We start from the raw sequence: 15,647 nt of genomic DNA on the forward strand, positions 1-15,647 counted from the left end.
TAGCTTGGGCTCTTTTTTTAAAATTTTTTTTTATTATGCTGTTTTGGTTTATCCTCTTTTGGGGGTTTCAAAATTAAATTTGGGGAGATAAGGTTGATGATGTGATGAAATCTGACGAAAAAATGGTTGTTCGAAGGACGGTAAAATTAATTGAAGAGCGGATGAATTGATACTGTAGCTGCAGAAGGTAAAATTATTACCTCAATTTGTTCCTTATTAATCATTAGCATGTCTATCATTCTAGGATAACCTGCCATTATTTGGCCTCTGTGGATTTGGTGATCTCGGATGGAGAAGGATTCCAAGGACTAGAGAAAACTGGGTGTTCTGTACGGAATGAAATATTTCAATGGACACATTTTCTTAGGTTTTAATGGAGTTTATTATATAGTTAGTCAGTTTTGGATACTCTTTAATGATTTGACAATGCATGTGTATGGTTAGTAGTCGTTTTATCAATAATATCGTGTTTTATCAATAACATCGAATCGACAACCGCTATAAATATCTTGACTGATCATGCCGACTGTACTATTCTCATTTTTCTTATCATATGGAGTGTTTGGATAGAATATTATTTAAAACAATTAATGTAGTATTTTTTATAATGTGATATATATGAAATAAAAAATATTAAAAAATGAATTAAAAAATATGTTTATTTCTTTAAAAAAAATTATGTTTATGATACAAACGAAATATTATTTGATAAAATTGAGCTATCGTGGCTGAGGTGGAGGCTATTGCCCCTGCTTCAGTTTTTTTTTAAAAAAAAAACTCTATATATTATGTATATCAAGTATTTTTGGTCCCACAAAAAATGATACATTTGCGGTCGATATTAATTGGGAGTAAAAGTGCAAACAAATTTAGAGACTCTCTAACTCACAATCGACATTTCTGGTCTTATTAAAATAGATAAAGAGACTGATAGAGTAGCCTCCTTGTCTACGGATTGGATTGAAAATATAATGCTGTTTTTATTTTCTGTGTCACAAAATGATTGTCACTTGCTAATATTGACAAACCATTTTTAGTCCATTTTCGTCTTTCAACCAACCATTAAGGTGAAAGAGGAAAGTGTAGATTAAAGCTATTGGTTTACAAAGTTGAAAAGTAAGTGGGAAAATGACAAAACACATAGGCCCACCATTGGCCCCTTCTCAAGTATTCCTAAAAACTTTTGAATTGTCATCACTAAATGAACAGGGCAAAGTTGGGATATTTTTCTTCTTCAATGATTTTTTCTTGTTAGCTGATAAGACGTTTATGTTGACAAATTGCTATTACTACTGATCGAGATGCGACGCGACAAATAAATTGGGAAGGAAGTAATACTCCTCCGTTCCACTTTGATAGTCATGTTTTCCTTTTTCATCAGTCCCAAATTGTAATCCACTTTCCAATTAAAAAATATAGTTATATTTTAATTTTCCTAAAATATCCTTGTTCAATGTAAGTTGTTGTTACTATAAACCTACCCCATTTAATGAGAGTTGATTCTTTTTTTACCATCAATTCAAGTTCCCATAAAGTTGTACTCTAATTAATATGAGGGTATTTTAGAAAAATAGCTACCTAAATTGATTGTTCCAACAAAATTAACTACTTTTATTAAACTGTGTGAAAAAAGAACCAGAACTATCAAAGTGGGACGGAGGGAGTAATAGTTAGTACGTACTCAAATGCAAACACTTGTGAGTGGACGAAAATGACTATTTTAGTGAGTCTCAAATATTCGGCGAATTTCTAGAATTAATGCTAATTTTAGAAAATATCTCATTAATGGTGTTTTATGGTATTGTATTTTTTATTTAGAGTCGTCGCATTTGAAAAAAATGCGGCGACAGCAAATGCGACGAATGCGGCATTTTTTATCTTGAATTATTTTTTGGTGTCACAAATGCGGCATTTTTGTTTTGAATTATTTTTTGGTGTTAGAGTGAATAAATGTTTTTATTTTTCTATACATCTTCGCGGGCGACAGTGAAAATGACCATTAGCCGCATCCAAAAGTGGATGCGGCGACGCAAGATGTCAGAAGTCTTAACCGTCAATTTTCCTTATTATTTATTTGGTTAATGGATAAGTGATCGGTATTTGCCAAATTTGTCAAACACATGCCCAACTTTCTATAGGGAAATTTAGGAATAATTTTAGAAGCCTCCCCTAAGGTTTTTAACAAATTTACTATCCTCCCCTGAAATTTTAAAAAATTATTAACCTTCTTTAAAACTAATCTTCTTGTAAAAAATTACTGGGACTGTTAATGGGGTCGAACCAACTCGAGCTCAACCTATTTGGCCCCAAAAAAGCTCCATGAGCCTAAAGTTTAATTGAATCGGGCAAAGTTTGGATCTAAATATTAGATCCGAACTAAATGTAAGTCAAATTTGAGTCATTCTAGGTTCATACCTAATTAAAAGTACACCCATGTATGAGTATAATTATATATGTAAAATATATATGATAATATATATAATTTATAATTATCTATACTACATATATTATATATAAATGCAGAGGAGGGTGTTTGGGATAAACAAAAATCCGTCACTTTATATACTTCATGAACTAACCTTGATGATGAAGAAACTTTTGGTATAAACAAAAATTTATCTTTCTTTGATAGCTACCCACTACCAATATGATTTTTACCAAATAATATGTATTTTTTCATATTCTATTTTTCAACTTATTTAGTAACTCTTAATTTTAATTAGCAGCTACCAACTACTTTTTATAACTTTTATTTTGCTGAATTTTTTACATATGTATTTTCAAAATATAAAATCAATTTTCTTAAAAATGATTTTAATAAATATACACAATATATTTTACAAATACTTTTTCTATTAGTTGCACACACATTAGTATGTGTATTGAATACTAGTACATATTGCGACATAAAATGTTAATAAATTATATGTAAATTTGCATTAATTCATAATTATAAAGTATATATTATATATAATTATGTATTTAATTATGAGTTTGGGCCAAACCCGATTTGATTCTGAATCTCATATAATAATGTAAGTTGAGATTAAACCTTTTTAATATGAGCCCGAATCCCAAAAGCTCGAAACCTGAAAATTCATATAATTTGTGAACTGAGTTTGGGCTTGCTAAAGTCCGATTGACACCACTACAAATTATCCCAATTCACAAAAAAATTAATAACAAAAAAATGTGCATTCATTTTTTTTTTGTTATTATTGGTTTGAAATTAATAATAATAAAAAGCTATTATTCGTTTGAAAAGCTATTCATTTTTTTTTTATTCTTCTGTCCTGCAACTTGGATATTTGAGTATAGTAACATGTGTATACTGGGGGAAGACCCTTCTGCTATTTGTGGCAGCTGTTTCGGAAGATGTATCCAGATGATAATTCTTCCCGAAGAAAATGGCATAGTGGAATGAGGCCGTAGAGAACGGTGCATCGCCACATCCACTTTTGGATGCGGCAAATGGTAATTTTCACAAAGATGCATGGAAAAGAATAAAAAATCTTTAGTCATTCTGACACCAAAAAATAATTTTCAAAACAAAAATACTATTTCGCCCAAATGCGGCGATTCTAAGTGCAGAAAACAATCTCACCGAACACTCTAAATGAGATATTTTCTAAATTTAGGATTATTTGTAGAAATTTGTCCAAATATTCATACAAATTAAACTTGACTCTAACTCTATGTCCTAAGCTCTAACAATGTTTGAACTCTTATTGTTTTTGGTCCAAGGCTGCACTGCCAAGAAATTATGCTTGCATCGACAAAATATATGTTTGGAAGCTCCAAAGTACCGTTTTGTAAATTGACTTCATTGCATTTACCTCCCTAGAGGTTTATATAAATCACAGCAATAAATCATAGTTTTTTTCAAGGGTAAATAACCTTTTATCTCTCTATGATTTGGTGCTTTACCACATGACTCTCTTATAGTTTAAAAATCTATATATATCACATGACCTTCATATAGTTTAAAAACCTATATATAATCCTTTCATGATTGGGTTAACGTGATACCATTAATTTTTCCATTAAAACTAATGGTCAATAGTAAAAAGTAAAATCAAACTAATAAATTGACAAATTCACTCTTTCACTACTTTTTTCGCTTTCTTTCTTTTTTTTTTTTTTTTTTTGTGGAAGAGAAGAGATGATTTGGAAACATATACTTTGGCCTATAAAACCTTAATTTTCTCCAATTACAAAAGAGATGGGAGGGAAATAAAAAATAAATGAATAAGAAACAAAAAAGATGGAAAGGAAATATAAAACAAATAAATAAGAAACAAAAAATACCAAATCTTTTTTTATTACAAATATCATTATAGATTTTTAAACCAAATCTTTAATGGTATTTTCTAGTTCTTATTTATCTATTTTTTGTTTCAGTTTCTTCCTTTTTATGTTTGGAGGAGAATAAAAAAAAGTAATGAAAGGGTAAATTTTTTAAGTTATTAGTTTGAATTTGACTTTTACTATTAACCATTTGTTTTAATGGAAAAACTAAAAGTTACATATTAACTCAAATCATGAGAGAGTTATATATAGGTTTTTAAATCATATGGGGGTTATGTGGTAAAGTACAAAGGGTAAAAGGTAATTTATCCTTTTTCCAAATCAGCCCAACATTTTAAATAGCCAAACATTTGCCACTGGTCAATTGCATCATTTGCAACAGAATTTTTTGAAATTATCAAAATACGTATTTTCTATCATCCTTCTTCCAGCCATTCTTTCATCTTTCTATAGATTAAAGTTAGTGTAACCAAAACTCTAGTCATATGACATCACTAATAATAGTATATTTCATTTAGTGTAGTATCTTGAACCTCCACTATTATATTTTTTATATTCTAAGTTCTTTTCTATTTCAACATGCAAATAATCAAACTTCGTTTTCCAAAAAACAAAATTAACTATCAATACTGAATTCAAATATAAACATAAAATTTTAGGATTTTTATACAAAGACACACATATGAAAATTAGAAGTAAATATCAAACAAAGACACTTTTCTTGGTTTAAGGATATGAATTTAATGTCATGTTTTCTTAAATTTATTAGTACATTTTTTAAAATTTAATGCTTTGTTATGGATAAAAATCCATAAAGTTTAGCTCAATTTTATTGTTCCATACGAAATTAGATATTTAAATAAAATAGATAATTTGTTGTATGGAAACAATGAATTGGACTAGTGTGGTAGCGACTGAAATAAGCCATATGCAGTTGAAAAAGTAATTGTTTATTTTCTTTTAATCCATATTAATTTTTTTGGATTATGTTAAGGAGTTTCTTAAGAGTGGCTATTCAAAGGGTTAAAAAACATTTTGGTCAAATCATAGGCTCCTTTTTTATTTAGACAAACCTCAAGGGAGGTAAATGCAGTTTCGCAGAGGGTAGTTTTGTCATTTCTCCACTTCTAATAATTGGGTTTAGACACCGACTCATAAGGGATAATTCGAATTTAGTCAAACCGCAGAGTTTTTTCAATAATACGGCCAAACCTTAGCGGAAGTACATGCATTAACCCTTTTTTATTTTAAAAAAAAAGAGATAGAGAGAATTTTTATTAATCAGATTGCTGAAAATCGTTCAACATTGGTTTCTTGACAAAAGATGGCGGTATATTCTATATGGTATCCACGAAGCTGAAGAATTTAGCTATAGAATTCAACAAAGCTACAGGATTTTGGCATAACAAGTCAATTCAGGAGCTATTGTTTTTGCCTCCATTGTATCCGATTTACATCCACATCTATAATTCTATGTAGTTTCAGACAAAACCTTAGGAATATCTTCTACTACTGGCCCCATTGTAGAAAAATCATCATCATCACTATTCAGCAATTAAATAACCGATAACGAGTCTCCTTCAAGTGTAATATTCGGAGTGAACAGATTTAGGAATATCTTCTACTACTGGCCCCTTGGAATTTGCTTGGACAAACCAGCCATAAAAGCTCCCGCATGCTTCCAATATCGCAGAGTTTAAATTTTAATGCACCCTCAAAATCAACATTAAATTGATTCATCGTACACTACCCCGCAAGAGGAACCTAGAGGTTCCACATTGGCTTCTTTGAAAGCTACTAGGGAATTAGTCACAAAGCGAACCATTGATAAAGGTTCTCTATGCTTGCCATCAAACAAAACCAAGTTCTGATTGTTCCAAATCTCATCACAAAGAGTAGCAAAAAGCTGCGAATCCTCACTTGAAAAGAACTCACAAAATTTCTGTAATCCAAAGATGAACACCAACTGAAGAGGTATTTTCATCAATATGACACCTTAAGTTTCAAATAAATAGTGATATTAAAGATTTTAGGATTTAAGAAGCGAGGAGAGAGAAGGATAAAATGAGATGTGAATTATATAGACAAGTTACCTGTAAAACTAGGAATTGTAATTTTTTTTTAAAAAAACTACTTGAAAAAGCTAATTATTTATTTTTCTTATTCTTTTTCCTTTAAAATGTGGGTTTTGTATGAAATTTTTGTGGTTCAAGTACTATTACCACATTTGAATTGTGTACAATTGATAATAGTAAACTAAATTAATATTCCAATGTAAAGGACTAAAGTGATAAAGTCGCGAGTTAAAGGTCTAAATAGATATTTTGATAAAAGTTTGAGGACTTCTAATATACTGTAACTTATCTGAATGTATATCAATGGGATTAGAGTTCTGTTTGCACGTCAACAAAACATTTTTTTCAAAATGAAAATTATGTGGGGCCTCTACAGTAGAAAATCAAGCAATTAAGAATACTTATGTTACTACTTTGTATCATCTATTTTTCACCCCTTGAATAAAGTTCTTTGCATTCTTCTTGTTATTGAAGAAGATGAAACTAGTTATCTAAATCGAAAAATAAATTTTGGCTTCAAATTTAAGGTACCAATTAAACATAGCATAGATTTTGTCAAAGAGTAACATTATACAATAATGTTAAATTCAGATTGGATAAAACTCGGTTAAACGACTACTAGGATAGGGGTCAACTGATCGGATCAGTCTGACCGTTCTAAAAAAATCCACTGAAGTTAGTATGATGTTGTAATTATTTTATATTTTTATAAGTTTCAAAAATATTAAAATTAAGTTCTTAGTTATATTCGGCCAACCATACAAATGTTACAAAAAAATTAGGCTCACAATCAAATATACACCTAAAAATTATATATAAAAATATGAATTCGTGTCTAAATTATGTACTTAAAAACTAAATTAAAACAAATCATACCAAATTCGAGATCTTTTTGCTAGGAATATGACTTTATAATGCAAGTTAGAATCACTAATGATAAATTGATAAGATGATAGGGATGAAAACCTCTTGATTTAGAGATCATTGAAGGAAGTTAGTGATTTTGATGTTTACATTAAGTGAGCGACATTTTCTTATTTCTATTAATAAATGAAAGTTTTATACTTTAGCTAACTCAAATTATGTTTCGGAAGAACAAGAAAGAAAAGTTTGAGAATCAGGTCACTAGTTTGGCCGATTTTTAATGGTTTTGACTGATTTTTTATCAAAGTAATTTTATGCTACAAACTACTTTCGAAAGAAGATCAGTTCATATTCAGACAACACTGACATTATACGGATAAAGCATTTGTGAACAAACTTATACCAAGACTAGTTGTTACTTCAAGAGAGTTGGGACAGATAAATTTTCAACAAGTCTATAATTTGTGCAAAAAATAATTATTCAAAGGGTAATTACCATTTCAACTTTTATCAAAAGTGTCACTGTTTAAGGAAAAATTGAAGACACGTCAGTCATCCAATTAGTCTAAAGCTAATAATTATAGAACAAATTATATTGGCATCATATTCTTGACGGGGAAAGAACCTCAGGGGCTATCTAGGCTGTGGTTTCCATCGTAGAGCTGAGTCTTAAGTGCAACATCGAAGGCTATATTTAACAGTCGTTGAAATGACCTCAACGTATTTTTCAAGTTTGAGAAAAAGAAATCAATAAATTTTGTTAGGGCAAGCAATAAAAAATAAAAAATAGATTTAATTAGCTTTTCTAAGTTATTTATTATTCAATTCTCTAGTATACATATATTGCAATTTCGATATAACTACTGTATCTCATTTCATCTTGAAACTTTTAATACCACTATTTAAATTTTAAGAAACCATCTTAGTTGAAACTTCAACATTATGATCAACAATGCCAAGTCAAAACTTCGCCATTATGATCGAGTCATAATTAATGATCAACAATGCCAAGTTACAGCAATTTGATTTTGAACTTCGCCATCCTGATTTTTTGTCAATTATTCTAAATTTGCACAAAATCCGAAGCATCGAGGACCACATTTGCAAAAGTCAAAAGTTTAGGGACTACATAATTCATAAAATGGATCGATTATAGCGTAATTTCCAGCAACTTGGGGGTCTTTTGTTTTGCTGGGTGTAGTCCATTGGGTGCACGTGAACTTCGTGGGAAATTGGTGAGTGGTCTGACAGCTTTTTTATTTTTTATTATTACTTTTTTTTGTAGATAGGATACGAATCCCTAATCTATAGTTCAAAAAGGGACTTTAGTCCTTTTTGATAATCACTACCTTTGCAAGTTGGCAAGCTATCTTGTTTACATAAAGGTTGGGATTTTACTGTGGAATATTTGAATATCGAAAGATAACAGTACAATAGTAAAAAAAAATTTACTGTTATTGTCTATTGTGGATCATCCTGGATAATTCAAGCAACTGTTTTAGAAAATGACTCTCATAATTATGGTCAAGCCAATCCAACAGTGCTCCCAAGCTCGAAAATACAGCAGAAGGTAAAATGATTTGAAACCGGATCGACAAGTGAATTGGATGAGCTTCCTACTTCTGGCTCAATCAATTCAACCAGTTCAACTCTGATTTAATGATTTTATAAATTTTTAATTATATTAACATTAAATAACTTGAATAATATTAATATATAAAAAATAATGAAAAATCGGTCCAAAGGCCAGCTTTTTTACTGATCCAATAGTGCTTCCAAGCATGAAAATACAGCAAAAGGCAATATTTTGAAATCCAGACCTACAAGTGAACTGGAAGAATTTGTGGTTCAATTAATTTTGCGGTTCAACCTCTGTTTAATAATTTATTTTAAAATTAAATTATTTGGATAAAATTAATATATAAGCAAGAAATAAAATTTTCGTGAAAAACCAGTTCAAATGCCTATTTTTTTTCTTATCAATTTTGACTGATCCGATCGATTTTGATTGAATTTGACCAATTCAATTGATTTTTTAACCTTCTAGGTTAAATATAAAAGAACAAATTATCTGGGTAGTCACTAAACTTTTTCAATAGTCAAGATTTAGCTACTCAATTATTAATAGCATGTTGTTACCCATTAAACTATTAATAATATAAATTTTGTGTCATTTCATCTAATTTCACTATTAACTCTGTTAGATCTAAGGGTCTACATAAGATATATTAGTAATGGTTAAATCTTGTAGAGTTAATGACAAATCAGATGGAATGACTTAGAATTTAAACTTTAATAGTTTAATGGGTAAAAACATGCTATTAATAGTTAAATGAGCAAAACTCGATTGTTCGAAAAGTTGAATGGTCAAAACTTGACTATTCGAAAAGTTTAATGGTTATAAGGATAATTTGCTCTAAGATATAAGCCATGGTTGATTTGTCGGTGGCAAAAGGCACGCATTCCACGTTTTGTGGTAAAAGGAGGTATGGTAAATATTCTTAGAACTATTGCCGTAAATCTGAAATCACCTATAAAAGGGGCCATCTTTGGGCAACCAATTTCACCCCCAAATAAATCTGCAAAAATAGCTGAGAAAAAGAAAAAAAAAATGGCTGCCTGTTTACGACCACTGTTCTTAGCATTAATATCCCTGCTGATGATATCTTCATTGACCAGGTCCTCAGAAGGCGCTGGAATCGCAGTCTACTGGGGCCAAAATGGCAATGAAGGAAGCCTGGAAGAGGCCTGCCGTAGTGGCAACTATGACTATGTAAATATTGCCTTTCTGGTATCCTTTGGCAGTGGCCAAACACCGGAACTGAACTTAGCTGGCCACTGTATCCCGAGCCCATGCACCTTCCTGAGTTCTCAGATAGAGGTTTGCCAGAGCCTGGGCATCAAAGTGCTCCTTTCTCTTGGTGGAGGTGGTGCCGGGGCAGGGAGAGGGCCAATCCTGGCTTCTCCCGAGGATGCTCGCGATGTTGCAGCCTACCTCTGGAACAATTACTTGGGCGGTCAATCAGACTCTCGCCCACTTGGTGCTGCTGTTTTAGATGGTATAGACTTTGACATCGAATATGGGTCGAACCTGTACTGGGATGATCTCGCCCGGGCACTCTCGGGATACAGCACAGCAGAGAGAAAGGTGTACTTATCCGCAGCACCACAATGCTTCTTTCCTGACTATTATCTTGATGCTGCTATCAGAACTGGCCTCTTTGATTTCGTCTGGGTGCAGTTTTACAACAATCCGCCTTGTCAGTATAGTACAACAACAGGCAACGCCGATAACCTCTTGAACAGTTGGAGTAATCAATGGTCTCCCTATCCAGGCGTTAATAAATTATTCCTGGGATTACCTGCAGCCCAAGCGGCCGCACCTAGTGGCGGTTACATCCCACCTGAAGTGCTAATTAGTCAGATTCTTCCCGTTGTGCAGAGCTATCCCAACTATGGAGGGGTCATGCTTTGGAGCACATTCTATGACCAAAACTACAGTCGAGCAATCAGGCCTTATGTTAACGGCGATCCTCTGACTTATACAACCAAGTCCGTGAAAAAATCCCATGCTGTCGCATGAGTTCCTCTCATTATCTACTGAGAGATGAAATGTAGTCCTGGCTGCTTACGCCAGAGATCAATCTACTAATGTGGCTATGAGTTCCCAAATCGAATAAAATGTTAAGTAAATTTCTTCCCATTTTAATTGTGCTCTCTCTCGAATGAAGGGGTACAAGATCTAGTTTGGAGAACCATTTGCACCTTCTTTTTCTTACAACTTCTTCTAGATAATAATTTTTTGAAAATATTCAAACCACATTGAAATTGAAAAAGAAAATTTAAATTTGCAATTGAAGTTTGAGGAACAATATTTCAGTATTTCCCCTCATATTTCAGTGCATTACATGGCTAACAACCTCAGATTATATGCAAATAAAATCTTGCACTTGCATGCTCATCACAATTTTGTAGCCTACAGAGAAGTTTACACATGGATGTCTAAGTGTCACATAAGCTTGTGCGAAGAGCAAACTTTGTGTAATATTGAAGCATGGAACAAGATTTCAATCTCACACATAACCTCTAAAATCACATACAACTAGAATTTTTGCTTCTTTTTTTTCCCCGGATGGTATTAAAAGGTGAACAAATTGTCTGCCTCACTATCTCTTCCGGTCAGTGCAAGTCACTTTGAGACTTGTGACAATTTCACTAACCTCCCATCAAATCTGAAAAACAACGATTACCTCCCCGCTTCTTAGATTTGGTCTAATGATTTCAGGGTATTTGGTATACGTTGCCTTCTCATGACCCACAACAAAGGGATAACAATCGAAGGGCTTTCGTTTTTATTAATTTTTTTTGGAGTACAAATTAATTTCTCATTAGCATGTTATGAAGCATATGACATTCTTGTTCGCAACAATTTCTTTCTACGAAAAAATAACAGAGAGAAGGGGGGAAAAAAAGGCCTCAACTGCTGAACATTTAAAATGGAAACTCATGTCCATCCATAAATTATTACAAGCTTGGTATCTTAAAGAGAGGGGTCCTCGGGTTTATATTATTTAACCAAAACTGGTTAAAGTAATAGGGTTGGCTTGATTAAAATTATGTTTATCATAATTGGGTCATTTCTTAAAATATTGGCCTTAACAAAGATGATCCATTTCTTGAAATTTGCGTTCTAGTAAAGCCATTGTTGGGCAGATGATGAATAAGACTCTGTTTTTTGGGCTGAATGAAACGGATGATGCTCCAATTTTTTTTTGGGGGGGGGGGGGGAATAGGCCTTGCATCATGAAATCAGTTTATTGTTTAGCCACCAAATAAATATATTGAATAATTCGGATTTTATAACTCATTATAAGTAATAGTGTCTTAATTTTATCTACAATGGTCTTTCACTTAACTAGTTGACTTAGAACACTTATGATGACCTCTTACCTTGTCTCTAAAATTTGTGAAATTGGGCTCACAAAGAAGATACTAAAGAATAATAGCGTTCATTGGGAGCCGAGTACAATTATTTCAAAACAGCGTGCATTACATTCACAAATCTGTCAAACTTTATCTTCCAATGCCCACTAAACTACTGGTATCCAAGTCCAAGATTGCTCCAAAATTCTAACCCAATCAAACATTGTTCCCTTTTTCACAAAATTTCAGTTTAGTCCAAATGGATTCTACACTATGGTGCAACCACACAATACAAAGGAAAGTTAAGGGAAAGCTTATAATCGAGTGCATGGTACGGTCTTAAGACTTCAGCCCACACAAACTCTTATGTTATGTCATATGTAAAGGAAAATAACTCAAATTTTAGGCTCTGAATCATATGTGAGTAGGCCTGCTTTTCTTTTAGTGCTTTAGTTTTTTTTTTTTGTTGTTAAATTATGGAAATTACCACCTACTCAATATGGTCTTTTCTAGAGCAATTCATGGTAATTATGGAGTTTGAAACTACCAAAAATTAGTACTGCTAAATCTATGTTTCATAACCCTAAAATACACCAAAGTCCAGACGTATTACTAGGGGACTTTATATGCAAAATTTATATAAACAAAATAAGATCTTAAAATGAAGTACTTCATAGGTATGATAAAGTCTTACTTGTTTCTATTGAGACAATTAAGCTGCGAAGTCTTTCACAACAAATCTCTTTGAGGATCAGTTTCCCTCTCCTCACCATATCTCCTTACCTACTAACCTTCGCACGTTTTACCTTCTGTCCCAAGCCCGCTTCCCTCACACTCTCTTTTAGGAGAATAAAATTGTTTGAGAGCGAAAGCTCCCATATATCTCGTACTAATCAAAAGCCAGTGCTGTTCAAATGTGTTTACTCTCACCATCTTCCACAAGAAATGCGTATTAATACCAATCACATGAATAATATGAATGTGAGAATGAACTCCTAATATCATCACAAGTATTGGTGGTAGTTCGGCTGGATCGAGTATAACAGTAATACTTGTGGTAGTTGGGTTGGGGCAGGAAATATGCATAGTAGCTTTTGGTAGATGACAAATATAGCACCTTTACCATTGTTATTATCATAGTACATTTATTATTTTTCCTCTCTATTCGATATTTGTTAATTGTTATACACTTAAACATAGATAGCAAGTGAGAAAGGGTCAGGCTAGTTTTAAATAACGTGAATAATGTGATTTACATTCACTTAATCACTCATCCCACAACTCCTACTTTACTTCCTATTTTGGTGGTAATGTTCCCCAAACATTACTTATTGAGTAATAGATAAAATTTAATCATGGCAAGAGCATTTTTTTTTGGACATGATAAATCTACTCTAATCTATACTATGGGGAGGGGGTGATCCAACGGGCTCAAGGGGAGGATCCGAGGGGACTGAACTTGGGTGCCTACTAGTGTGAATAAGTTAGAAAATATTTCTCAACACCCACTACCCTTAGTGGCTAGTAGTTGAGGCAAGGTCAAGTTAGTATTTCACCAAGAATTTGATTTCTAACTACCAAGTTAATAACTAAACAATGTTTGTGTTTGGATTACACATTATTTCCACCTTATTTATACACACTGGCTTGCTTATATCACCAACACATTTTTCAATCACCTTTTTATCTCACATACATCGCATCAAAAAAGTGTTACAGTATTTTTTCACAAAATTATCTCAAATAATTTACTATCCAAATTGCTTATGATAAAATATTCCATCTTCACCAATTTTTTTTAGAAAGGGTTTTTCTTTGCCTTATGACCAGAAGAAAAGAGCTCCAACCTGTTCTACCAGTATGGAGCCAACCCCTTCGTTTCGGCATGTCCCTAACTTAACTAGATTGACCGGGACACAAAGAGTTTACACTAGGGCTTTTAGTTCACATGTTCTCTTTGCAATCATAGCCTTCTTGTCTCCATCGGTTCCTTAGAAGTAGTCTTATTGATTTACTAGAAATACATCCACTCAGGAAAGCCCGACTAATCGCGGCAGGAGCCATACTTAAAAGTAGCCGTACTTAAAAGTAGCCGGTGGAGTTTCTATGATCATATACGTAATTATGGAGTATTGAGTTATGAGCTTGAGTTCTTATGTAGCTAGATATGTAACTTAGCCCCCGATGATTGAGGGAACTCCAATTATTAAACGACGAGTGAAGGGACTATCGGGTGATAGGCCCAAACGGTAGTCTTAATCTCCTCTTAAAGTCTATTTAAGAGTCCTTGAATGCACAACACTCCTATAAATCATATAATCTATTCCTTATATCTTTTACAGCTGCATAAGGAAGTCTTTAGTCTCCCCCCGAGGGGGATTAAGGGGGGGGGGGGTAATGGTCCAATCTTGTCTTTACATTAGAGCTTTTTTTGTTTTTCTCTTTTTTAAAGTATACCACATTAGAGAAAGAGAAAACTCCCTCTAAAGGGCTTCTTTCTTGTAGGAGGAAATTCTTAAATTATTATGAAAAAAAAAAGTTTTTCTACAACAGAGGCTATTTATGAGGTGATTTCTAAAATTAGGTGGTTCGCATTTGCTGAATGCGAACTAACTTAGCTCGCATTCAGCAAATGCGAGCTAACAAAAAGCCAGGTAGCATTTTTTTTAAAAAATAGACCTCGCATTTCTCAAATGCGAGGTCCTTTGTCTGTCGGTGAAACATGAAAACCCAGCTCCTTCAACCTCAGTCCTCTCTTTGACTCATTTAACCAAAAAACGCAAAGAAACAACAAAATTGGGAAATACAAATTGAAGAGAAATTGCATCCCAAACCCGTCATTGAAATCCTCGGAAGTAGCAGCATTCATCAAGAGTGCAGCCGTTGGAGGGAGGGAGTCCAACTCTGGTCATTTTGGAAGCTCTCGCCAGAAAGTTGAAGCCCCGGAAAGCTGCAAAATGGAGACCGGAAAATGTTGAAGCTACAGCCAGCTTTCAGTGAATAAGTTAAGCTTTCTGATGCTATTGTCCAGTGACGGAAGAAGATGCTGAACAGATACGATTGTCCAGGTAGCATTTAACAGATGCGAAGTAAGTGACCTCGCATTTTTGAAATGCGAGGTCTGGTTTTCTTTTTTCTTTTTTTTTTGGATTCTGTGGGTCGAAAATTCAAGGGGACTTCGCATTCAGCAAATACGAACTCCTGAGCTCGCATTTGTTGAATGCGAAGATCCCTTGGACGGAATTGTATACTCAAAATAACCCCTTTGTAGAAATTTTTTAAAATTCATCATAATTTTAGAAATTTCTCTTTCTTGCAGGATCCTATAAGTCTCATACTAATCCCTTATAGCTGTAAGCTATTAGCTCCCCTCTCCCTTTACTGGGCAGATTATCACTAGCCGCTGGGCGAGGGCCTCACTCTGCTAGTTTTCCACCTAGTAGGGTATGGAGCTCTATTCCTCAGATTCAGTCTCCA

General features: G+C 33.2%; 1 protein-coding gene across 1 annotated transcript; it reads left to right on the forward strand.

The window, feature by feature from the left end:
* The first annotated feature begins 9,825 nt into the window (after positions 1-9,825).
* LOC113770535 (acidic endochitinase-like) lies at positions 9,826-10,881 on the forward strand. The gene has a single exon (XM_027315015.1). It carries the CDS (start codon positions 9,859-9,861, stop codon positions 10,828-10,830), a length of 972 nt encoding a protein of 323 aa, XP_027170816.1. The 5' UTR covers positions 9,826-9,858; the 3' UTR covers positions 10,831-10,881.
* The last annotated feature ends 4,766 nt before the right edge of the window (positions 10,882-15,647 follow it).

This window comes from Coffea eugenioides, chromosome 5 (genome assembly GCF_003713205.1).
Source record: "Coffea eugenioides isolate CCC68of chromosome 5, Ceug_1.0, whole genome shotgun sequence".
Classification (NCBI taxonomy): Eukaryota; Viridiplantae; Streptophyta; class Magnoliopsida; order Gentianales; family Rubiaceae; genus Coffea; species Coffea eugenioides.